This window comes from Sparassis crispa, assembly GCF_003851025.1.
Source record: "Sparassis crispa DNA, contig_000000F, whole genome shotgun sequence".
Classification (NCBI taxonomy): Eukaryota; Fungi; Basidiomycota; class Agaricomycetes; order Polyporales; family Sparassidaceae; genus Sparassis; species Sparassis crispa.
This window is the reverse complement of record NW_020939747.1, coordinates 2,364,043-2,388,288: the sequence shown is the minus strand read 5'-3', so window position 1 is coordinate 2,388,288 and position 24,246 is coordinate 2,364,043. Positions and strand designations below refer to the sequence as shown.

Here is a 24,246-nt window from a genome sequence, read left to right as displayed (position 1 = left end):
GGTGTAGATTATATTGCAAGTATCTAGTATCGACTTTTGCAAACCACTGATAAAAAAACAAACCTCGAGGACGAAAAGCATATACAGATCTGTCACTAGGCGGCGGCGGATTCGACTGGTTTGACAGCCTTCGCTGCATCAGCGCGATCCTTGCCCCCCATGTACCAGTAGTTGATGAAACGGCCGCCCTGCACACTCTGCGCTGTCGCGTTTGTTGCATGACATGCGAATAGCAAGTAGTTTCTAGGAATAACTCGCCATGCTGGACGCGAGCGCATGAGTACGTGCGGCTGCAATCGCAATGAAGAGCACTAACCGAATCGCATGAATACCATGCTGTTGGGAGAACGTGAGTATAACGGTCTGCGTATAGATGAGGTGAACTCACGAATAAGAGCACAAAGCTAGTGTCATGGGGCCAGAGATGACATCCTCGTCCTTCCGCAAGTCTGCTAGAGCGGCCAAGGGGAGACCCCAGTTTGCGACCTGCAACGCTGACGATCAGAAGGAGCTCTGTTTGTGCGCGTCTAAATCCACGCACCGGTCCCCAGAAGTGAGTACCTGATAATAACCTATCAGTTAACGCAAACGACAAAAAAAGGGGAAACGCACTGAAGAAATACTCGCGAGCGGCGGGAGAACGCAGCCATGCGGTAAAAGTGGAGGCCATGGTCGATGTCGGGAGAAAGTCCGTGCCCCAAGTGCTGAGTGAGAGTCGCTGTCAAAGTGATCGGGCGCGGCCACGTGCACTGAGAAACTTGGGCGAACACTGGCCCGTGGGCGACAAACTCAAACGCAATCTACCACTTGCACCTCTCGAGCTCGAGCTTTACCGTACTCGTGATTGCACATCCAGTTGTGTGGGGGCCATGCAGCAGCATCGCCGTACGTGCAGGGCCTTCATTCTATACCACGCACAGCCCAGGCCTGCTGCCACTTGCAGCACGTTGCAAGCTTCTCAGACGCCCGCTCTTAAATCTTGTAATCCCGCCCAATGAACATCAACCCCTTGTCTTACCTTTTACCCGTTCCCCCTCCACGGTGAGCTGGCCCTCCAGCCATGCAGGCATATCACCCCGACCAGCAGCAGTACTTCACAACGCAGTATGCTCAGCCACAGACTACTTATTACACCCAGTATGGCGCCTATCCCCAGTATCTTCAGCCACAGCCGGGTGCCGCACCGTTCCCTGTGTACAACCCGAACCCTGCCCAATATGAACCGCATAGCGACAGACAACAAATCGAGAGACCGCAAATCGAAAGACCACATGCTACGCCTGCACCACGTCGAAAGAAGCTGAGCCGCAACGCAGCCACTGCCCCTGCGGCGTCGACAGCGCCCAACGGCGCCCCTAGTACGAAGATTCCAAACACTCCGTCTCGACCAGCAGCTCCTTTGAAATCTGCTATGAAGAAGCATCGAACTCCTTCCAACGGCAGCGCACTTTCTAGGCAACAGTCGAATCCCGAGTCTCAACGGATGAGAGTCAACTCCCTCACGCGACAACGCTCTAATTCACAACCCGAGTTTATTCCTGGTTCGTGCACCTCCGTTTTCCTCCCCTGATCATCACTCCATTTTTCGTTGAACCTCTCAGAGCATCTCTTCGTGTCCTTCTACTCCACGAACGAGATGCGCGTAGAGAACATCGCATTTCAATCTACACTGGACAGCCTTAGAGAAGAGATTTTGCCGATGTGGCCGGAGAACGCTGCTATGGACGTTGGCTACCTCGATAAGTGGCGCGTACGTTTTGTGGGGAGACCGTGGTCAAGTGTGGGGACGGACGAGATCCTGTGAGCAACTAGAGTACCACGATTGAAATCAAATCTTATTAATGGATTAGTGCCCAACGACTCGTTTGTCGCCTCTGGACAGTCTTGGCCGGTGAGGTACAGCTAAATGCATGAAAAAATGCCATGTAGCCCCTGCTGAGCGAATTGTGCAGGGATACTCGTATCTGACAACTGTCAACACTGGGAGTTCGGTCAGTGTCCGCCTTCTCTCAGACCCATCTCTTCGTTGAATAGTAGATATTCAAGTCGAAGGCTCCGCACTTCGTATTCGTACACTCCCCCGTGGAGACGGCTCACTTCTTCATGATTACATTCTCTCGATCTTCAGAGAAGGTCACCCTCATCGACGTGCCACATGAGCTGGCACAGCAGCTCGCAGCCGGTCTGCGATCCATGTATCCTCGCAGAATCTCCTCGTACGGCGCAACAGAGGATGGCATCCACATTATCGAGGTGAAGAAAGCTGGGTTTGGAAGTAAGTCTACGTTTTTGTGGTGGCTTCCTGCTTACGATTTTTCTCGCACATGAGCAGCGAGAGTGGACCGCAGCATGTTCATCGCCTATGTCCTGCAATTCTTCAACTCGGTGGGTTTTAAGCTTAATGGGAGCGTTCCACTGGGGCGGAGAGCTGCTTTGGGCTTCGGCACGCGCAAGGATGTGTGGATCTTCCGGGGTCCCCTTCGAAGACCTGAGAGTCGTCAGAGTCGCCAGAAGCAGTGACGATGACAGTATCGATAGAGAGGTGGTAAGTGCGCCTTAGCTTGCTTTACGTGTGCAGATCGCTCTGATATGCAGATGCGCAGGTTTTGGTTTAGTAGCGCCCGTGATCTGTGTTTTCCTGGTGCACCAATCTAACGAGATGTAGTGACTTTGTATTGGGTTGATCTTGGAATGCTACTTGCAGTCTGAGGGCGCTGGAGACGGTTCATCTGTCATTTCAGATGAGATCTGTACTGGAGCGTACTGTGGTCAAACAACCTTACCACTGGTGAGTTGATGACCAGCATCCAACTGCCTTACGTTACAGTATACCCGCCGCCCATGACAGGGCCCCCTGAAGAATGCTATCTGAGGTTCTCTCCGGAGAACCAGCCGTAATTTTGGGCGCGAAGACAGCTACACGTTGTGATTATCGCCGCATCGCCTTTCCGGTATCCCGTGCCCTTAACGGCTTTCACAGTACGATGGTTGCATCTGTCGAATATGTCATTCCCTATGCCCAGCATGCGGCTGGAACGCTGGAATCTTGCCGTCCCCTACCCTCTGCCTATCTTGTCTTTCCTTCAAGCCTGGGGTTCTCGACTTACCCTATTCTCGTCAGTTGCGTTTCACCTTTGGGAACGTACCGCCTTGGCTATGTGTTTTCAGCTCAAACCACCTGTAGAGTTTCGTGATCGATCTTTCTGCGCTGCTGGCTGTGAGCTAATCAACAACAAGGAATGTAGGAATCGTCAGGACATACCGGATCTGACACTACGAGATGCTCGAAACGCCCTCTTCGCCTCTAAGTCAGAGCGCTATGGTCTGCAATGGTGTACGAACTTTGTCTCCGTATGGCTCCGGTGGCGATTGTTTGCGGAGAACTCGTAGAATGATGGTCCATGGAACATTGTACAAACGCTGTGCCGGCCCACTTTACCGACAAACCTTGACTGTGGGGCCTTGACAGCCGGACACCACCCAGCTCTGAAAGGGGCCAGAAAAGCCGCACAGCAACACAGGTTGGGTGGTTGGATTGACGCTTGTACGGCACATTTACCTTCAGACGAGGTTATCCTGGACTCATCTGACGCCGAGTGCAGTGCGGCGCGGTATTCACCTTGCTGTGAGCTTGGCGGAAGGATTCAGCGACGAGAACTCCAGTGGCCCATAATAGGACTCCTAGTTGCCCGATGAGATTACTGGACTTGATGTATGTGGAGATGACAGTCGTGCATCCTCTGCACACCAGCTAATGAATGTCCGCTAGAAGTCATCCCCATTTCAAGTGAATGAACCGCAAAGAGCTTGGTTGTTTCCGTGTAGCGCCAGTCGTCTGTCAAACCTATCGTGAAGTTGTACACGCGTTCCCCGTCTAAAGAATCGCTGAGTGCGCCCGGCGAACTTACACCGGCGGATAGAACGGTGGGACTCTGCTGAACAGATGTGCAGTATTGTCATATCGAAACCACATGGATTCCAGGTTGGAGTCGAGGACCGTTCAAAAAAACATCGTGTCATAGTATGCGTACGCGTCTGTGTGCGTACCGCGAGATCATGTAGGAAGAAATTTACGGGAACCCTCGACCTGCTCCATAGCCAGATCCCACGGAATGTCCTCAACAAACGAGGCACAAGCCCTTCTTCTTCTTGGACTTGAGCTTGGTGTGACGCACACTGGTGGGCCTAGTGAGTTTGCCTTTCGGGCGGAAGGCCTCCGGCATGAATACGTCTACGGGCCTATGAAGCCACTTAAGTGGCCATACGATGCGATAATCAAATCAGGGGATGAAACTTACTCAGCTGAACCAAGGACATATTCTACAGGAAGTGGGCCGGGGGGGTGAGCGGGACTGGAGAGGTAAGTTCACATTAGATGAGATTCCGAGAGACGGCCGAGTGGAAATAATAATAACCTCGGCATAGAGGGAACTGTGGGCTGCACAGCGGCCTCCAAATTATCCGCAGTCCCATTGACTGCGCCATCGGCGGGGCGGGCTTCATTGTCTCTGTCACAAAGATCGCGATCAGAGGCACATAGACACAGCTGCACCTCCTAGGACTCACTGTATCCGAATGGAGCTGGATGCACTGCTTGCGCATTCGATGATATCAATGTGAACAGTCGGTTCGAGTTTATCCTCGGGTTCGTGCACAACGATGTCGACAGGGCCTGAGATCTCCATGGTTGGTCTCGCCACTACAGAGCTGGCACGGCCAAGATATAGTCGGAAATATTGATTTTTTGGACAACTGGAAGAATGCTCCCGGAATACACCGCCTCAGGACCACCCAGTGCAAGGCTATACCTGGCATGGTACAGGCCTGCACATGATGTGCCAGCGCTCGTCAAGTCCAGCCTGAGGGCGCTGAGTAACAAGTTGGCTATTTAGACGCGGAGTAGGAGGACAAGTCCTTGATGAAGATGCAAAACCACAGAGACATGGTCTTGGAGATCCTGGGCTGCGAGCGATCTTCCCGCGAAGCTTAGCTTTCAGCATTTTAGACGCGTCGCGATCACGTGGAGATCTTATCCTCGGCGAATTGGGCTACCTTGGGCGGGTGCGCGTTTAACTTCATTATGAAGTCAAAGTCCTTAGATGAGCGGCGATTCAAACTGCCTACACGTCACAGAGAGTGAGGATAGGGACGTTGTCAAATGATCTTCACTAAATCCTCAAGAAACTTCAAGCAATCACTGATATTCAAGTATCAGTTAAGTTTATCTAAGAAGCATTATATTTCACCGTGCATCTCCCTCTATAAGTCCATATCTCGATGTCCATATGTGCAACGGTATCATAGTCAGGAATAGGAATGGGCCAGTCCTTCGCACGGATGTACGGAACTCGAAGACCTCGGGCTCTAGGGCTTCGGTTTCGGCTTGGGCTTCGGTTTCGGCTTTGGCTTCACCACTACTACTGGTCTGTTTAGGCTACCCCTCGGACGAAAGGCAAGAGGTGGGCCATCAGATCTGGAATGGGAGTCAGCAAGCGGCATCATACCAAAGAGAAAAAAGAACGAACTCAATTGGAATGAGGTGGCTAAACGAGAGGAATGGACCGTCAGGGAACATATTTAAATATACTGTGATTACTTACTCCCGAGCGGGTATCACAGTAATCGTCCCAGGAGACTCCTCATCCCGCTTCATCTCTTGAGTGACATCTCTGTTCAAGGCAGTGAGCGTCTAGCGCAACAAAGCTTCGATTTGGCTTACTGAGGCGGTTTGTCGTGTGAGCTAGACGATCCCACAGCATCCTGTTGTTCCTCGTTACCGCTCGGTGTCACGGATCTTCCTCGCGGGGATGACCTATTGGTAAGAGTCGATCAAACGACCTCTATTAGCCGAACCTTGTTCAAACATACTCTGTAGAGCCAGTCGTCGAGTCGGGAGAGCTGGAGAAAGGTGGCACATCAGCGTTATCTTGACTGAGGACACATGACACGTCCTACCTGTGAATGATCGCCACTGAGACTTGCGCCCGAGGTTCAGAGCCTGCACGAGTCTCGACAACATCATTGAGCCTTGAGTCGCCACTGGTACTATAGCCGGGAGATCGAGAATGATCGGAACCAATTGCAAGATATCAGCTTACTGCAGACTGGTGGGCTTGCTTGTATCCGGTTCCGCCACGGCAGAGCGGTCCTTCATGATCGTTGGATAGTAGAGCTGCGGAAATCTGATTCGACTTAAGTACTTCTGAAAAGTGGGATTTTCCTGCTGGCAGGGTCTAGGATGAGTCAAATTCCGTGATCACCGTCTCCACTCAAACCACACGCGAACCACACGGTGTAAAGCGGTACACGGAACTTACAAAGTTTGTACTGCTGTTACCGTGGTTGCGCTGGCATCATGACAGATAGAAAAGATGGAACGGTGCTTACCGCGCGTGAGGGCGCCAACCCGCAGCGCTTCAGAAGGTCATGAGAGGTGAGGAAGGTTGGATGGCGCCTGTCATAACGTTGGTTGAAGACGCCATTGATACAGTCAGCACCGGTACCCGCGACTGATATAGAACAAGTAGGTGCTAGCCTTGTGTCCGGCTTTATACACGCACGCACTGGCACAGCAGTAAGGCGTTGGGTTAAGTAGTCCCCATCACGATCACGTGCTAGCACATGCGCCCCTCTACCTCAGCACTCTTGCTCTGCTCTGCTCATTAATTGCTCAGTTACTCGTGCTGTCGACCCTAATACCGCTTTAACATGAAGCCTATATGGATATCGGTATGTGGCCGTCATCGTGAGATTGTCAAGTGAACGTGAGATTGGGAGACGCTCGCTTCCTTGCATTCCTGTTATTCGAGCTCCTCCCATAAGGTTCCAATCACTGGTTCGTCTTGACATTCGTGTCAGGTCTGTCTCATCATATCATGATATGCGCTGTTCAATGTCCGGTTACTTCCACATGAAGTCGTGTTTTACAGGCGACAAGTTAGTTCCAGCGGCGTCCTCCAGTAACCGCCCACACTTGAGATCAAGCCAGAAGTGGCGCGGTTTCAGAGCCCCGAACGGTATAAAGGTGCTGAGAGGGTGTGCTCCGATGTTCAGCTTTTGTGAAGCTTAGGCGCATTTGCTTGTCATCTTCATGGAACACAGCATGTCCACACACTCTGTTCTCGGCAGTACAGATAGTAGCTCCGTCATCGATATTCCTGAACGTTTCTCATTGGAGGAGTCGTCAGCTGAGGATGTCCCACCATACAGTGCAGAAGTTATGCTGCGACCTGTCACCGCATTCCAGAACTCACGATACGACAGAAACTTCCTGTGCGTAACATTTCCTTGCGGTCGAGCGTTGCCTTGACACAGACCTAGAATTCGCCCGGGGAATGTCGACATCCCGGCAGGGTTACATTCTTCTATGTGTTTGCCTGAGTGAGTTTTGCTGCGTCTAATTTGACTCGTAATCACCAATATAGAATATTGCAGACCCACATACCTTCCTCAGGGCTGGACGCTACAAGTACATCCCGAAGGCTCACCATACTATGTGAACGCCTTGAAGGTACCATGTGTGGTCACTGACACACCTCTGCACGATCCCGACCTATGCAGCAAGTTGACTTCGTCAATTGAAGTATTCCACTACAATATCAAGAATCTTAACTTAACCCTACCATCCGATTGTGAAATCTATGTGCATGTTGATAGCACTCAGGGTGGATGCAGCTATTACCTCGTCGACCATGACTGCCAGACAATTTTCTGGCTTCAGACTATGGACTCTGATACCCTTGGTTTACCAGAAATTTCGTCGATTTCGCACCTCAGTGAGTATTACAAGTTCCACTTCAGAACGAGGTTTGAATCCATGGCTTACAGGATATGTTTTGCACGAACAATATTGGACGCACGTGGATTACTTTCCTCACCGCCCGGTAGCTCCACGCCTACGTCAGGAGCTAATGAGCATTCTACGCCACGCTCGAGGAGGTACGTGACGCAGTCAATTATGACGAACAATATTGAGTGACACCTATATCAACACAGATCATCTGACATCTGAGAATTCGACTTTTCCATATGATGCAGAGCAATGCGCCATGTATATTGACCTGTTGAATATAGAGGGTGCGCATACAACGATCCTTCTAAGCTCATCCGAGTACCGATAATCCTCATACAGCTGATTGTACTACTTACATGACATGTGTGATTGGTACGTCCGACCGTACGGCACTGACATTATCCACCGACTAAATCGTATTTTCCTCAGCTCGCATCTGGGAACTTGTGTGTACGTCGTGTTTGCCTGTGTAAGGTGTACGTGAGAAGTTTCAACGTTGGCACAGCTCGTCATAGGTATCAACATTTCTATGGGGAGGATTACTCCCGTCTTTACCGCGGACAAAGACGCCTTGAGTTGCCACCGGCCGAGGGCAGTATCCTCACTAAATTACGGTCATATTTTCTCTTTGGACTTCCAGGAAGAACAAAGTGTGAATTAGAGATGCTCTTCACCGATCGTCTTGTCTTCAGGGTTGATTGGCAGAAGTTTCAACGCTCCTTGGCGCTTGAGTGGAGAGAGTCGGCCTTGCTGGTGAGGAAACTCTCATCAATGTCTTGACGCGATAAGTGCCTCATTGACATTCCTCTTTTCAGAGTGTTGGTCTCCTGGTGTAAGTCCATAAAAGGGCAAACACTGCATAATTATACACTGAACCACACTGAACCGCTATAACAGGACCAATTCTTGCTTCTTCGCTCTACCAAGAAATTTTGCATCCAGTTGCGCGGGACTTTCATCGCTGATTCTATCTCTCTCCGGACTTGCTACAAGCGTCGCGCTTCTGCGTTGGCAATCGGGAAGCATGAATTTGGACGCGTCCAGCATTGTGTGTACTCACCGTCCATTTTACATAGATTTGTCTGCTGATGGGCCGATCACAGGCTGAACATATGCAAAATATCCAGCACGCTAAGCTAGGATTCGAACCGATCGCTGCCGTCTTCAGTGTTCCCAGGGCACTTGTATATTGGTCCATGCTCTTCTCGGCTGCTCACCTCGTGGCCGTTGTCGCCGAGATGACTGGGCTTGTTGAAAAGATCGTGATGCTTGTTGTTGTGGCGCTCGTCGGCTTCGTACTCTGCAGGATGGCTATCGTCCTTCGAGGAGCGCCCATCGAGAAAACTGTTGCACCCTGAAGGCAGATGATGTCTCTTTGAGTCAGTTGTAGGATCGTGAATGCCTCAGTTTTCGAGATGGATCTCGTTGAGGTATCCAGTCCGGATCTACACAGAAAGTTATAAATCCGCTCATATATCTGAGCTTTAGATGATTGCTTTGTAGTATAGGAATAAATTATAACTGCCCTGTCCATCATCATAAGCTGAGAACAATGCCTCTGGATCTTCCAAATTTAAGCCTTAAAGAGTACAGTCTTCCTGAGACTCACCGGGTCTCTCTCCCTGAGGTCGAGGACGAAACAATCCCAAGGGCCGCTAATGCATCACGCACGGTCGTCCCTGGATCTGTTAATCCTACGTGGCAGAGACCAGCAGAAATAGAAAATAGGATTGATCCAAGAAGTGCAGATGACTAGAGAAATATATGTACAAATAATTATACCATCTTGACTACGTTAGATCCATCCACTATTCCCGCAAGACTCTTCGCAGAGATCTTGCCGTTCGCGTCCTTACGGGCGATCAGTTCGTCCCACCATCCGAAGAGGAAATCACGAGCGATGAGCTTGAACCAAGGAGTGAATGAGTTGGCTGGATGATTTTTAAGCTTAAACCCCGAGCGAGACACGCATAAAAGTGAAGTACCTGGATTGTCGAACATAGCCTGTAATTCAGCCTTGTCCACATACTTGGAGTCGCGGATCTCGTTCAGGTTGGGAGTAACCGTGACGTCCGCGGTCAAGAACAAGATGTAGTCAACTGAAGGAATCAGTTCAGTACGCACGTGTTCATCCTTGGTGTGGAGTAAAGCCACGTACCCTCGTGTTCACCCCAGAGCCCATTGGAAGGTGCCAAGTAGTGTATGCGCGTCAAGTATTGGAACTGGTCGACTGGCGTCTGAGTCTTAGGGATGCCAAGCTCATGCTCCAATTTTCGCGAGGCAGCGACCCTCACACCAAGCTGCTCCTTCTCGATCTTCTCTTCTTCAAAGTCATCCAGTGGATGGGAGCAGCAAGTATTCGTCCACATGTCCGGGAAAGTGATCTTTTCTGTGGCGCGTTGCTGCAGGAGGAGCTTTCCATCTGACGGCCTGAACACGAACGCGGAGAACGCGCGGTGGAGGAGACCCTTGTTGATATTCTCCATCAAGTGACCTACCGATGTTATGAGCCATGCAAACTCTGCAGCAACAGAGGTTGCTCACAAGTCTTCTTATCAGCAGCCCCCAGAGCGCAATCCTGTTCATCTACAAGGATGCAGCGCTCGTCCATGAGCCTTGACTGTTCGGCGTCGTACTTGGACAAATCAATGGTGGAAAGCGCAGCGCGAGCGGCGGCGACAGCTGGGGACGACATGTTGCGGCGGGTGGAACAGATACCTGGGAGAACGAAAGCCCCCAAGTAACGCCCCATATATAAGATGGCACCGGATAGTAACGAGCGACTGTACCGTGTTGGACCACGGACGATATGGTGCGATTCACATTTTCATCCCGCGGACATCAATTGAAGTTGGCGCCTCAGTCTCATCCTCCGACGTCGCTCACGTAAGCATCTCAATCCACTCTCAGAGTCAGTCTACGAACAAGGATCCTTTATTGTACTATTAGTATACGTCCATGGAGCGCGAGCTCTCGAGCACAATTGATCGTCCAAGAACACGAGTAGCAGTATCACTTCACCGTGATCTTGAAGGTTCCGTATGCCTCTTCTTGGGACACGCCAATAAGATCCTTTGTTGCTAGAACTGTCGTAACGCATGTACGTGTCAAGATCGCTGGCGACAGGAAACCGAGCAACGCTCATGTAACACACCTAAGCAATGGTAGAATGCGGCAGCGGCAACGTGAGGAGTGCTAGTCAGCTTCGGCACCACATCGTCAAAGGTAAGAGTGGATGTAGGTGCGGCAAAGGTCTTCAATTGCATCTTGGCATATCTGCACAATGTCAATTCGATGGAAGCCAGTGGACCAACAATCGCTTACTCTAGGAAGTTGAACGAGTTGCGCTCAAGGGTCAAGAGATTCATATCGGACTGCTGAGACTCGAGCTGCCCTTCATCTTCCCCAGGGACTGGAGTCACGCGTCAGTCATAAAGACATGGACCCAGCGGTGACATGCTAACCTGCAAACTCGAAGCCTTCTCCGCCCATATTCACGTCCTCAAGGCCAAAGTCGACAGGAGGGTCCACGACTCTCCCCACATGTAGGGGACTGTCTCGCACGGAGCTTCCCTTAGCTCCACGGCCGAAGCTCAACTTGGCACTACCTTCCCTGCCAAAGTCGAAGGTTCCTCCAACGACAGACGAACTTGCGCCTGCGTTGTCCCACGGGAACAGAGCGCTTCTCTGGGAACCCGACACGATGTCTTGGCCTCGACCGACTTCGAAGTCAAAGTTGCTGCCGAGTACAGAAGGCGGTCTCGAAATACGACGAGCTTGGCCGGGCTCCTGCGCGTCGCTCTTAGGGTTAGCTTAAAAAGATAAGCTGAAGCACAAGACGTGATATCACCTCAGAAGAACGCATCCTCGACACTGGCTCGATATTCGGGTCGTATTGCATATTCTCTGGATTTTCGAGGTCAACAGTGAACGTAGACTTTCCCAGAAGCACTCACGAAAATCGCCAAACCCATCGCCGCCGCCCATCATGAAGTTCCCACCCACATCCATCCCCCAATCTCCACCATGTTGCACGCCTGACATTGGTATTGCGTTAGCATCGTTCTCAACATTTTCCGGAGTAGGTTCTCCGATCTTTCTGCGCTTCGTGGGTGGTTGCCCTTAACAGTCACGCATCAGTCAAGAGCGTTGGACAGCTGGGTCGGGAGAACGCACCCGAGGACTCAAGGTACAAAGCACCAGATCGCGCTTCCACTTGCATTCTGAAATTCTCCAACCAGAAATCGACAAGTACGGGCGCTTGTACTGAACATTTCGGATCTGATCAGTACGTTCCACTTAAAACGTGTGTCTACTTACAGCCCTTAGGAACACCCCATATCATTTCCTCGAGGAGCCTCCCGCTCTCCTTCTCAAGCTTCTTCTGGACGAGTTCCTGTCTCAATATGTCTTGGCCTTCCATATAATTCGCACGAGCAGCCTGCCGAAATGCAAAATCAGCAGGGGATACACAGGTTCGTGAGTCATCACCATGTCACCTTTAGTTCATCGTCGGTCAACTCTGTCCTTGCGTCAAGTAGCAATCTGACACGCTTCGCTCTCTTTCGTGCTGGCTTTCCCTGGTCTTCATCTTGACCGACCGCATTCGCCTGAGCATCTGCCTCCAAGGTACGGATTGGACTGAATGGCGCGAGGGATACAACGACAGTGTGCAGAGGGGAGACGTTCTCTATTAAGATTAGTCAGTCAACTGCGACGTTCACTTTGATAGAGAGGTTGAGCGCACCTTTGTTAGCATCAAGAATAGGCTGAACGAGTGTATACGATATCGTCAAGCATCGCGTTTGGGAAAAATACTAGAGACGAACGTTGGGACTACCGTCAGCTGCAGTATTTCGAGTGTTTTCATCTCCAAACAGACGCGGTCCTTCGAAGTCAACATCCATGCCAAGACCACCATCGTCCATTCCGAAATTGAAACCGTCGGCATCTTGCTGAACCCTACAGCATATATGTCAGAAGCATGTATTCAGCCCGGCGCCGAATCACAGACTCGTTGCCTTGCTGGTTCTGGGAAATTCCCCAGCCCTCTCCGAGCTCCCTGGCCAGTTCATCTCCTATTTCTCCCCCAAGGTCAATTCCCTCTGGAAGAGCAAATAAATCATCACTAAAACCGAAGCCACCGTCGAACTGAGACGAAGAAGGGACAGCGCCCTCGAAGGCGTTGCCATTGAACGACACATCAAACGATCCAGAAAGCAGATGGTCGTGGTGTTCGTCGAGCATATGCAAGTTTGGCCGTCCGTTCTCTACCAGGGATGAGGGTTTCTCCCTGGGCTTCTGCTTCTGCTTCTTCTTCGCTGTGGGGTCGAACTCGTCATCGGATTCCTCCGCGTCCGAGAAGGCCTTGCCTGGTTACGTTCAGTAAGGACACTGTGCTAGTCTCTCATGCTCTCACCTCCTTGTGGATGTTCATCCCAATCCTAATGGTCGGACATAATAAGAGCTGCAGGATAACCATATGGCAACCGTACTTACAGCAAATATATTTCCGAAATCCATGGCGAATGCCGTTCCGGGGTCAACAACCAACGTCAATGCATCTGGACTAAAGCGGGCTCAGTTTCACATCTAGAGGGGACATCGGTGTTCGTCTTACCGCAGACTAGGTTGCCCCATCTGAAGTTCAGTAGCGCCCTTCGACAAGCTATTGAACTCTTGCACGGCCTTCTTGAGCGAGTTGAAACAAGTAGTAACATCGGTGAGAAATATTTCCTGTTTGACTGCACGTACGACGCGTCAATACTTCAAAAGATTTTAGTCAAGGCTTTGCACCTTTGTATACGCTTGATTATTCTTCAGTGAGGTCCATATATGCGCTCAATATCATGAAGGACATACCGAGCTACACCAATCATCAAATTGCTGGACAATCGCAACGCAAGAGGTTCCGTCGGCTCCGCAATGAGATCGCAGAGTTGCGATATATCAGCGGTAAGGACGGAGCGCTTTGGAAGTTTCCTGAATGACGATTTTGCGCCTAGGGTAGCAGCCAACCTATCGTTCCGCATTCGGGGCGTGAGCTCTAGTGTTCCCGACGGAACACGAAGTAATCGTTAGAAGGCACCATAGTAGGCCAAAACCACTGTCTCTCCTCTCGAGCAATTCCGTTGAGAAAAACATTAACGAGAATAATAATGGATGCTAAGGTTAACTAGAACAGAGTTAACAACACGGAAACAGCGGCAGCTGCGTACAGGTCAGTACACGAAGTTTAGAAAATTGAATGGAGTGATTCTCACCTATCGATGTCTCCACAGCTAGGAGGAACGGTAAGCTGGAAACACTGAAACACGGCACAGAAATAGGTACTGGGCACTGCAGGAACCTCGTCCTCCGACGTAGATCTATATGTCGGGCGCTGGGTTTCAATAGTTGACAGTTTTGACAAGTGACCTTCCTGGAAAGGCAGGTTCTATTCTACAGAAGCAACAGCGCGGACGTACGCAGAATCAATCAGACCTTTGCCCATCGCCGTCCGCCCAGTCCGATTAGTCTGGCAAACAGCTCATTACGGCCTCCCACCCACAGAAACTTGGCTTCTCGCTCTTCTCCCTGCCCGTCATCGTGGACCTCCATCCAACGGACGTTCAGGCCCCGCATCGCGCCGCTCTTCTTCACTCCAAGTATGTCTGCAGTTGATATTGATAGTCTCGCCGTATTGGAGAGCAGCGATGTGAAGATCAAGGTGGTCGGCGTCAATGTAATGAGTCCGGTAGCCTTGGCATATTGTGCAGGAAAAGCTGGAGCCCGATTGATACGGATAGTGGCTGTCAGGAGAAACACTCACTGTATGCCTGCAGGCGCGATTCAGTACTCCCGTTCTGCAGAGCGACCTGGGGTGATAGCGGATTGAGAGCCATCCAATTTTCCGGTCGTTTCCACTAAGAATGCGAGTAAGCTGGTGCGCCACAAGACAATGCTAGTCTGGCTTACCTGTCCGCCTTGGAACAGCCTCTTCAAATCGCTTGTTCGCTCCTTCGTGGTGACCACGCGGTCACCCCATTTCCGCCAGTTCACAGACGTATGAACTCCCGAAGAATTGACCGAGCGTTCACCGTCTTCCGTCTCACCGGCCGTGCTGATGGAAGCACGGTCAGGACTGTTTCGGTCACTCTCGCGTCGCTTCGGTTTGACGTCGAGTCCTCGAGCAACACGCTGCGAGATAAGATCCATGGCATAGTCTGCGTCGGTAGGAACGTCGCTGAACGGCACTGGTATACTGACCACCGCAATATGTCAATTGCGGCGCAAGGGAACAACGCAAGTGAACGAACCGTGCTCGATCTGATGAAGGTATAGCGACCAGTATGGGGACGACATGCCAGAAAGCAACGCCACACACGAAGCCTGATAGTTTCGCGAGGTACTTGGCAGGAAGCAGAGTGAGGAGGAAGACGAAGAACAGAGCCTTGACTGCCTATCAGAGTTATTCCTTCACGAACGAGGCTACTGCTACTCACTATTCCATACTTCACGGATGAGCTCGGTCGCCGCCAGAGAAAGGTGCTTTTCACGCGTAAGTTGCTTCACCTATTGAGAGCAAAGAGAATCACATACTTCTTCACGCGTTCGTGTAAATCGGAAATTTCGTTGATTGCGTTCAATGCAATCGCCTTGGCATCAGGTTCGTCTGGATCAACCTGCGTATCGTCCGGTCCAGTATGTTCCTCCGGTGTTACCTCAACTCCTTCCGCGACACTACCGACATCGTCTGGCTGCGAGTCAGATGCTTTGACATCGGATTTCGCAGCCTTTTTTGACTTCCTGGTGTGCACGTACAGTTGGAATAGGTTCCACACATCCTGTACATCGTGTGTCGGAGCTGCCGCGAGGCGCACTGTTACCGCCACACTGAACTCCTTGGCAAGCTCTACTTCATGCCAGTGCCGGCGTAATTCCGCTAGAGTGGGATATGGAAGGGCCTTGCGGCGAAACAGAGAATACAATATCCTCAAGATAAGGGACGGCAGCAGGAGGTTGAGATACCATAAGAACCAGTAGGCCTGATAATAAGCAAGATTAGCCACTTACTGGACGTCAACACGAACGTGGGACTACGGGAGGCGACTGACAGAACAGCACATAAGACTGGTTGTTCTGTCCTCCCAGGTTGCAAGCGTGATAAGGCGCCGTAAGAATGGTCCATATGCTGGCTTGGTAGCAAGATAGATTCTTTGTACTGTCAATTTGAGGCGTTGTACGGTGAATTTTGGCGGAGGAGGCCGTACCGCAGGCAGTAGAGGTACGATGTAATTCTGGGGTAGAGACGTTCAATCGTGCCTTAAGCAAGTCAACAGAGATCAACGCTTACCAGCGCAATGCGTTCAGACAGACTTATATCTGATGGCGGATAGCGAGGTAAAGAAGGTGGAGGAGAGGGCGCATCCTGGTCGAGAGGCGCCCACTCATCCACGCTTTCGTCAAATTCACACTCTGCATCGCCCAGTTTTCCTTCATGGTCAACGTCCATGTTCACTTCAGAATGATCTTCCGTCACCACTTGACCATTCTTCCCAACATGTGTGGCTGGTATATCGGAGGCCGTCACCTCTCGGACATACTACACGCGCAAGGGTCACAGACGCCTCGAGACACCCACAAAGCAACACTCACTGCAGCAAAGATATGCAGAAAGCGGTCTATTTCTTCGTCATCATACAATTGTCGGAGCTGAGTCTCTGACAACACCTGCTCGGCTTTGGGTAGGACGAGGGATTCGGACGATTCTGACGTCAATTCCGACGAGTCTATGACTGGTAAGGGGTGTAGATCGACGACAGGCTGTCTCCTAGGCAATTTTGGGGACCGGACGGCATAGCTGTTCGCGCTTGTAGATGAAGAACGAGTGCGAAGAGACGGGTGTAGGGGTGGTGGCAGAAAGGCCCGATCTTGTGACTTCAAGCCCGTCGAAGACTCCATCCAGGTTGCAGCACAACGTGAAAAGGCAGCAAGTCAGTATACAGCACCGCCGACGGCACAACAGGTGCAAGTTCAGGATGAGTCCTGGCCCGGCATCAAGCGATTCACAAGATCACGAGTCATACACGCGTCGCGTGTACTGTATATATATCGCGTCGCAATGCGTCGAAGAAGGGGGAAAAGGGTCGGTAAATGCAGTACATATCGCATGGGAGCTAATTATGATACACATGGAAAGATAGACAAAGGAAATGGTCGATATATCAGAAGATAGGGAAGCTAAGTACTGTATCTGTAGAGAGCGTAGGCAGCACGCACTTGCATTACCTGCGTTGCAAAGGAATCACACTGAATCACGTTTGCAATACTTCTTGTGGCGCTTCCAATCTTGGGCCTTACAATAAAGGGACGATTAGTGAAAAGCTCGCTCCTTATAACTAGATCTTACCTGGCAGACCCTCGAACAGTAGTATATAGACTGTCAAGGCGACTCCTGAGTATCCCTTGTAAGAACGACACTGTAGCACTTACCTTACACCCTCCACATTGCGATAATTGCTGGCGAGTCAAGGTCTGAAGGGTACACTGAATAATTAACCCCTGTCTCAGTCGAGAACACTTGTGAAAGAGAAATATAACATACAGAGAAGTTGCTGCAAGCAAGATTGGTTTGGCCTCCAGACAGCCTCGTAGCTTTGGCCTGCTTCATATCACCTCGCATTTCATAGATTCGAGCGAGATTATCACGAGAAACAGCAGCGTCAAAAGCGTGGCTGTCGTTCTCGGCAGCGGCGGCATTGCGCACTCTGACTGCCTTCTTCAGGTAGTCCTCGGATTCGTCAAGACGTCCCATCTCGATGTACAGCTCTCCAAGCGCGTTCCATGACAAGGCGGTGGTGAAGTGGTTCAAGCCGTAGCCTTGCTCCTTGAGCGCAATGGCACGGAGATGAAGACGCTCAGCTCCTCGATAGTCGCCCTCGCGGCTGAGCCTCTGCGCTTCGTTATTGAACCTCAGAGCTTCGTGTTGCTCCACGGTGGGATTAATGGTCAAGTTTGTGACGATGGGGGGGTTCATGGTGGGCATTATGGTCGAACTGCAAGCACAAAAGGAGACCGCCGCGACTGGTTCAGGAGACTCGATCACGTGGCGGCGGGTATGTTATGCAACGCGTGAATTCCGCGCGTTCGCGCATTCCAGAACATAGACTTGACCAAGGGGCGTGTCTCGACGATTCGGACAATGTCGAAGAAATAGGTCAGTGGATACTTATCGCGGGGAGCTAACTATGCTACACTCGGGAAATTACGAGAAGCTTGAGGTGAAGACACCATCTGTAGGAAATCTGCTTTTGGCCGAAGCTTCTAATCTTGAGTCTTATAGGACAGTATTGAAGTCACAGATCGCGACTTGTGACTAGACGCATTTACCTGGCTTGACCTCGAACAGTAATAAATGGACTACAAAAACAGCAGCATAGTAGTCCGGAGAATAGCCTTGAGCACTTACTCTGCACCCTCCGCACTGCGACAAATTGCCGGCGAGTAATTAAGGTGTGAAGTGTACACCGTATCATTAACCGGACTCAGTCGTCAATTTTGATGATAGAGAAATAACATGTACAGAGTGGTTACCGCAAGCAAGGTTAGTTTGACCCCCTTAATAATCTCATTGCCTTAGCCTGCTTCATATCTCATAATTTTAGCAAGATTATCGCGAGAGATAGCAGCGTCAAAGGCATGGCGGGCTGAAATGGTATTGCGAACTCTGACTGTTTTCTTCAAATAGTCCTCTGCCTCATCAAGACGTCCCATCTTGATATACAGCTCTCCCAGAGCATTCCAGGCTAACGCGGTGAATGTAGTGATTCAAGTCGAAGCTTTGCTCCTTGAGCGCAACGTCACGCAGATGAAGGTGCTCGGCTCCTTGATGGTCGCCCATATCACTGAGCCTGTGCGCTTCATTGTCGAACCTAAGAGCTTCGTGCTGCTCCGGGGTAGGATTGACGATGGTGTCTGAGATCAAGCTCATCATGGTGCGGCCGAGTGGCTTTGCACCGCCGGGGTCGATCACGTGGTGGCGGGTATTTGGTCGTCTTTGGCGCTCCCACACCTCTTTCAAGCAATCGCACACTTGACCCAAGACCGCATCGACTCTCTCTACTCATATTTGTCCATACGACTTACAGTGGCTTTCGCTCTCTATCTTTCATCTTGTCATCAGACATGGCTTCATCATCATCGTCTCCTGAGTTTTCCAATGCACCTCCTGCTACATCACAGTCGTCCGTACAGTACTCGGACCTCAGCAGGGAAGAGGTGCTAGAGGATCTATCAAGGTATGCAGAATATTTTTACCATGGCCTGATCCGTGTTTGATTGTTATGTCGTGTCTTGTTTTTTTTGACCACAGTCGCTTCATATTGAATCTGCCTGAAGAGGAGCTTGCTTCACTTGAGCGAGTGTGTTTTCAAGTAGAACAAGCGCACTGGTACTATGAAGACTTCATTCGTGAACAGGACCCATCGAGATTCCCATCCTACACCCTGAAGACCTTTTCAGAAGCACTGTTCCGTGCATGTCCTCTGTTGCACCATTGGGCGCACGATCATGAGAGAACATTCCAGTCATTCATGCAGTACAAGACCAGAGTACCAGTTTGTGGCGCTATTATGTTGAACGCCACTTGGGACAAGGTAGGTTGGAGCCACAGTTACGCGGGTTTAGACTAACATGTCTTTGTTCTCGATGCGGGTTGTCTAGTGCGTTCTAGTGAAGGGTTGGAAATCCTCCGCAGGTTGGGGTTTTCCGAAGGGAAAAATCAACGAGCAAGAACCCCGACCTCGGTGTGCCATACGTGAGGTGAGTGAGATCCGCACCGTCAAGAGTATTTCTGTCGTAACCTTTGTGTGCAAGGTCTCGGAGGAGACTGGCTATGATTTAGATGGTCAACTTGATCCCGAAAACGTCATCGATCTTTCTATCAAGGAGCAGTCGATTTCTTTGTACATTGTTCCCGGAGTTCCGGAAGATTATCCTTTCCAGACCAAGACCAGGAAGGAGATTAGCGTAAGCATACAATCGAATGATTTTCCCATGAACTGAACTAATGTCTGATGCGCAACAGAAAATTGCTTGGTTCAATTTGTCTGATCTGCCAACATGGAAACGTAGTAAGGCAGTTCCAGGGAAGTTCTACCTTATCACCCCTTTCATAGGGTACGTTGTATATTTGGTCAGTCTGGGCATACGAGCTCACATCTCCGCAGACCGTTAAAGTCGTATATAAACAAGCGGAGACCTCGTAACGTGGCACGAAAGGCACGTCAGGTGCAGAACGTCCACGTTCACCGTAATACACATCCCTCCAGCGAAGAGGAGAACGGGCGTGATGGACTATACCCCACGGTTCATCACGCACATGAATGTAGTTCTCAGTCGTCATCTGCTGACAACGCTGAGCCTCAGACTCCCTCACCGCAGTACACTGCCCCAGAAGTCAGTCATGCTCCGAGTGAATCGAAATTATCTCCTGGCACGACAGACGTATTGCCCGCAGCAGATCTTGATCTCAATGGGGTTGATCCACACTTTGCTCGCCTGTTGAACTCCCTCTCGTTGTCGGCATCAGCCTCTGTCGCAGACGTGAGCGATAGTTCTGCGAACACTTCTCTGTCTTCCCGAACACTGTCTCCCTCAGCTTCACAACCCAACAAGACTGCCAAATCTACTTTGCATCATCGCTCGTCAGAGTCAAGCGACTGGTCTATCCATGTTCCCGGTCCAGCTCGTACTTCTTCTCCCGTAATGGACTCTGTGCAAGCTGGTCAATTTACAACACCATCGGATCGCTCTTCAGCGACAGTTTCTACTACCTCTCACCCAACTACTCCTTCAACGACTTCTGTCATCAACGTTGATCGTGTATCTTCCAACTCGACATCTACCCCTTCCATGATTATATCTACGACTTCTCCGCGATCTGCCGCTGCTGTACCTTCGTCCATGACGCATTCCCCGATTGGCTCTCATGCTCGACGAGGCTCGGTGGCTACAGCAGATATCTCACCCTACCTATCGCGACCTCGTGATATACCGAAGGAGATGAGGTACATCTCAATGCTGGAGAGCGTGGCACGGGAGTCCGACCGAATGTCGTCGAGAATGGGGCACCACGCTGCGTTTTCGCAGTCGGTGCAGATGCAGTCAATGGACAGGTCATCCTTCGCGCCAGCGCCGCCCGCTTCTGTCCCTCCCTCTATGCACGAGGGTCGCATGGAATCTCCAGTCATATACTCCTCCAGGCCTGCAGCCTCTACTATGTTCACCCCTGGAGTTGGTCAGATAACCCCAGTCTATCCACCATCCTTTCGTGACCCTTTCACAGTGCGCCCGCGGACTAGCAATGCGTTCCATCCCTCTCCTTATCCTCCGGCCCCTCTTCCGGCCCCTGGTGTCAATAGTCGCTATCAGATGCAGAGTAATGATCCTCGTGGTTACCCCCCACCTCCCCCTCAGCCTATGGCGGCGTATCAGCGACCATTCCACCAGCCCCCTCTCACTGGAAGTCTTCAATCCGTTCCTCAGCCTTACCCTCCGGTAGCCCAGCCGAGTTTGAGGGTAGTTCCACCCCACCAACTTCCGGCATCTCGATACGGCGAGCCGCCTCCCCTTTCAGCTCCTGCCGTGTCCCCGTCGTTTAGCTTTGCCAACCGTGCCAATACTTCACGCCCTGCGAATAACGCTCATTTATTGTCTATTCTTAACTCCCCCAGCGCACCCCTCCGAGTTGCACCGAATGTGGTGCACCCGGGGGTCCTTCACGGCACGGGTACTAGATGATATATCTCTCACGAGCTTGTGCTCCCTTAGCATAGGATGATACATAATATGTTCTCATTTGGTTCGATTCGATTTCCGTCCGTGTATATTTTGACATTGTCTTGCATCTGATTGCCTATAGGTACAGTCGTGGTGCATCGGTTATTTTTGTGCGTCGCGTTTCTTCTGCCCACTCGTCGCTCGTTCTGCCTTCCATACCGGTATGATATAACTGATCCCTTTTGTCTGGTCTCGACGAACGTCCTATTGTCTTGCATCATCGTCTTGCTTTCGTCCCATAGTATGTCGCGTTGCGGACACTCGTCTGTGTAGTTTTGTAGCTTAGTGCTCAGATGTCTCGTTTGTCGTCGCACTTCAATGAAATGTTGTTTCCCACCGCTTGTTCACGTCAACGGTCTTATGACGGATGGGAGAGTTTGCTATGTAGTAATAGGCCCACTTGTTTGAAGCCGTAGTTACTAATATTGCTCTGTGTATGGGGTATAAGTTGGTATAGCATGTATACCTCGCGGATGATGCGCTGTCGAATTCGAGGGGGGCAAGATGGATTACTGACATTGCGAAAAGCCACTCCAAAAATCAAACAAACACATGTCACAGAGGAAACGGAAGTATTTGAGCCCCTAGGACGGGGTTCTACGATGTCCATTCTGGGAAGTGCTCGAAAATTGCGTAAGGGTCTATTTCACCCGATATGGGAGTGAATTAGCCGCCATTTTCTACCGCTCTGACATCCGGATACCTTTTCTCTCGTTCTCTTGTTCTCTCCGTATCCTTATTTGCTTTATGACTTTCTCCCAACATGTTTACAGGTAACGGTATCAAACTATTCTCCGGTGAGAACTTCTCAGCTACGTTCTTACATATCGAGTCTCACCGTGTTCTATAGGCACCAGCCACCCTGAGCTCGCTGAAATCATAGCACGGAGGTAAATGTTCACCCACATTTTCTGTTACAGGATGCCGACATGAGACCCGCTCCTCACAGGCTTGGGATCACGCTTAGCAGAGCGGAAATTTCACAGAGCGGTATTGGCGAGACCAGCGTACGCATCGTAGAGTCCGTACGCGAGGACGATGTCTACATCATCAATACCGGCTGCGGACGAATCAACACCGCGCTCATGGAACTATGCATCATGGTGCACGCCTGCAAGATTGCCAGCGCGAAACGCATCACCGCTATCATTCCCTTGTATCCATATGCGCGGCAGGACAAGAAGGACAAGAGTCGCGCACCCATCACCGCGAAACTTGTAGCGAACATGATTCAGAAGTCGGGCTGTGACCATGTCATTGTAAGTCCATCCAACGCATTTTGTTTGGCCCCTTCCGATATTTGTGGCACTCACGACGTTATGGGCACTCCACCAGACCATGGACCTGCATGCATCGCAAATACAGGGCTTTTTCGACGTCCCCGTCGACAAGTACGTGTATTACGAGCAATGTCACATAGGTTCTACTTACATTGTGATGTGCAGTGTAAGCGATGCCTATCAGCATTCACCCTGTCAAAACTTAATGTGAACGGTGGAAGCTTTACGCAGAGCCTTCCGCTATCCAGTATATCCGGAGCAATTTTGACCTCTCAGAGATCGTGATTGTCTCACCCGACGCAGGCGGTGCAAAGCGGTACGTCCGTCGTCGCATGCGGGGCGTTTTGGCTGGCTGACGTTTCTGCTGCATGACGTCAGTGCGACGTCGATAGCAGATCGGCTGGGCGTCGACTTCGCGCTGTTCCACAAAGAGCGCAAGAAGGCAAACGAGGTCTCTCGCATGATCCTGGTCGGTAATGTAAAAGACAAGGTTGCGGTTCTCGTCGACGATATGGCCGACACGTGTGGGACGCTCTGCCTCGCCTCACATCACCTGTCGGAGGCCGGTGCTTCGAAAGTGTACGGCCTGGTGACGCATGGTATCCTGAGCGGAAATGCGCTGAAGTCCGTTGAAGAGAGCGCTTTGGAGAAGCTGATTGTCACCAACACGCTGCCGCAGCAAGAGAACGTGGAGAAATGCAAAAAGATTGAGGTGATTGATATTGGCAATGTCCTCGCCGAGGTGATCAGGAGAAGCCATTACGGAGAGAGCGTGTCGAAGCTGTTTGACGAGGTTCCATTTTAGAGGATTGGTGTATTCGGCTATAGCTATCAGAGACTTTCACGGAGATCCGATAAATCTGTTGCATATTCTTTTAGTACTCAAAGCATAGTAGAGAGAGTCGATCGGTTGCGTCTCCCTTGAAGCGCAGTGGTCATGACATCGATCAAACACGAGCGTAGCGTGTACAGAGTGTCGCGAAGCGGTAGCACCGAGCTGTGGGTCCAGAAAGCCACGGCCATGCACACTTGGAGGGCGCACATGGAACGTAAGTACGCGTAAGCCAAGCTCGAGGATTGGGAGGTTCGGGTAAACGATTTAGTGTATCCAGCGAGGCGCACAAGCGGCAGATCTCAAGAGAACTTCCGTCTGCCGCACCCGCCGGACCCCGCGGAAAATTCATGTGCTCATAAAAGGTCAAGCCTGTTCGGACAATACCTTGAGGCTACTTATCTGAAACCTGATCTGTGGCTCTCGGCCACTCTCAGCCAAGTTTGAGAAGAGAGAGCAAGATGAACTGGCAAGGAAGATGGGTTGGGGGAGGAGCTGCAGTATGGTACGGAAGAGTGTGT

At 50.9% G+C, this 24,246-nt stretch overlaps 11 protein-coding genes across 11 annotated transcripts; 4 read left to right on the top strand and 7 right to left on the bottom strand.

Annotated features, from left to right (window-relative positions):
- Positions 1–95: 95 nt before the first annotated feature.
- SCP_0108500 (Probable mitochondrial pyruvate carrier) lies at positions 96–670 on the bottom strand (the record flags this gene model as incomplete). Its single annotated transcript, XM_027753080.1, has 5 exons — positions 96–262; positions 317–336; positions 389–486; positions 542–561; positions 613–670. The coding sequence occupies 5 exons, from the start codon at positions 668–670 to the stop codon at positions 96–98; spliced, it is 363 nt and encodes a 120-aa protein (XP_027608881.1).
- A 390-nt stretch (positions 671–1,060) lies between these two features.
- On the top strand, positions 1,061–2,520 carry SCP_0108490 (hypothetical protein; the record flags this gene model as incomplete). The annotated part of the gene is made up of 6 exons (XM_027753079.1): positions 1,061–1,541; positions 1,602–1,800; positions 1,851–1,896; positions 1,953–1,991; positions 2,047–2,275; positions 2,333–2,520. The coding sequence occupies 6 exons, from the start codon at positions 1,061–1,063 to the stop codon at positions 2,518–2,520; spliced, it is 1,182 nt and encodes a 393-aa protein (XP_027608880.1).
- A 1,598-nt stretch (positions 2,521–4,118) lies between these two features.
- SCP_0108480 (hypothetical protein) lies at positions 4,119–4,685 on the bottom strand (the record flags this gene model as incomplete). Its single annotated transcript, XM_027753078.1, has 4 exons — positions 4,119–4,239; positions 4,299–4,352; positions 4,416–4,508; positions 4,567–4,685. 4 exons carry the CDS (start codon positions 4,683–4,685, stop codon positions 4,119–4,121), a joined length of 387 nt encoding a protein of 128 aa, XP_027608879.1.
- Positions 4,686–5,364: 679 nt separating this feature from the next.
- SCP_0108470 (hypothetical protein) lies at positions 5,365–6,154 on the bottom strand (the record flags this gene model as incomplete). The annotated part of the gene is made up of 7 exons (XM_027753077.1): positions 5,365–5,473; positions 5,526–5,543; positions 5,601–5,669; positions 5,720–5,812; positions 5,869–5,898; positions 5,956–6,045; positions 6,099–6,154. 7 exons carry the CDS (start codon positions 6,152–6,154, stop codon positions 5,365–5,367), a joined length of 465 nt encoding a protein of 154 aa, XP_027608878.1.
- A 936-nt stretch (positions 6,155–7,090) lies between these two features.
- On the top strand, positions 7,091–9,150 carry SCP_0108460 (hypothetical protein; the record flags this gene model as incomplete). The annotated part of the gene is made up of 11 exons (XM_027753076.1): positions 7,091–7,272; positions 7,321–7,380; positions 7,435–7,775; positions 7,828–7,938; positions 7,996–8,076; positions 8,132–8,164; positions 8,222–8,242; positions 8,298–8,545; positions 8,608–8,624; positions 8,690–8,840; positions 8,896–9,150. 11 exons carry the CDS (start codon positions 7,091–7,093, stop codon positions 9,148–9,150), a joined length of 1,500 nt encoding a protein of 499 aa, XP_027608877.1.
- Positions 9,151–9,568: 418 nt separating this feature from the next.
- Positions 9,569–10,487, bottom strand: SCP_0108450 (Isopentenyl-diphosphate Delta-isomerase; the record flags this gene model as incomplete). Its single annotated transcript, XM_027753075.1, has 4 exons — positions 9,569–9,723; positions 9,778–9,891; positions 9,951–10,286; positions 10,337–10,487. The coding sequence occupies 4 exons, from the start codon at positions 10,485–10,487 to the stop codon at positions 9,569–9,571; spliced, it is 756 nt and encodes a 251-aa protein (XP_027608876.1).
- A 317-nt stretch (positions 10,488–10,804) lies between these two features.
- On the bottom strand, positions 10,805–13,936 carry SCP_0108440 (hypothetical protein; the record flags this gene model as incomplete). Its single annotated transcript, XM_027753074.1, has 18 exons — positions 10,805–10,878; positions 10,947–11,068; positions 11,117–11,204; positions 11,257–11,581; positions 11,643–11,698; positions 11,749–11,913; positions 11,969–12,058; positions 12,113–12,233; positions 12,292–12,482; positions 12,540–12,561; positions 12,622–12,754; positions 12,807–13,164; positions 13,212–13,236; positions 13,292–13,361; positions 13,413–13,536; positions 13,589–13,599; positions 13,655–13,810; positions 13,881–13,936. The coding sequence occupies 18 exons, from the start codon at positions 13,934–13,936 to the stop codon at positions 10,805–10,807; spliced, it is 2,187 nt and encodes a 728-aa protein (XP_027608875.1).
- A 333-nt stretch (positions 13,937–14,269) lies between these two features.
- On the bottom strand, positions 14,270–16,735 carry SCP_0108430 (hypothetical protein; the record flags this gene model as incomplete). The annotated part of the gene is made up of 10 exons (XM_027753073.1): positions 14,270–14,556; positions 14,604–14,697; positions 14,750–15,035; positions 15,091–15,224; positions 15,277–15,322; positions 15,374–15,766; positions 15,848–15,870; positions 16,045–16,071; positions 16,128–16,376; positions 16,430–16,735. 10 exons carry the CDS (start codon positions 16,733–16,735, stop codon positions 14,270–14,272), a joined length of 1,845 nt encoding a protein of 614 aa, XP_027608874.1.
- A 532-nt stretch (positions 16,736–17,267) lies between these two features.
- On the bottom strand, positions 17,268–17,810 carry SCP_0108420 (hypothetical protein; the record flags this gene model as incomplete). Its single annotated transcript, XM_027753072.1, has 1 exon — positions 17,268–17,810. One exon carries the CDS (start codon positions 17,808–17,810, stop codon positions 17,268–17,270), a length of 543 nt encoding a protein of 180 aa, XP_027608873.1.
- A 1,148-nt stretch (positions 17,811–18,958) lies between these two features.
- On the top strand, positions 18,959–21,574 carry SCP_0108410 (predicted protein; the record flags this gene model as incomplete). Its single annotated transcript, XM_027753071.1, has 6 exons — positions 18,959–19,071; positions 19,146–19,428; positions 19,496–19,594; positions 19,649–19,801; positions 19,860–19,951; positions 20,002–21,574. 6 exons carry the CDS (start codon positions 18,959–18,961, stop codon positions 21,572–21,574), a joined length of 2,313 nt encoding a protein of 770 aa, XP_027608872.1.
- An 802-nt stretch (positions 21,575–22,376) lies between these two features.
- SCP_0108400 (Ribose-phosphate pyrophosphokinase 2) lies at positions 22,377–23,698 on the top strand (the record flags this gene model as incomplete). Its single annotated transcript, XM_027753070.1, has 5 exons — positions 22,377–22,410; positions 22,464–22,503; positions 22,563–22,872; positions 23,115–23,209; positions 23,272–23,698. The coding sequence occupies 5 exons, from the start codon at positions 22,377–22,379 to the stop codon at positions 23,696–23,698; spliced, it is 906 nt and encodes a 301-aa protein (XP_027608871.1).
- Between the last annotated feature and the right edge of the window lie 548 nt (positions 23,699–24,246).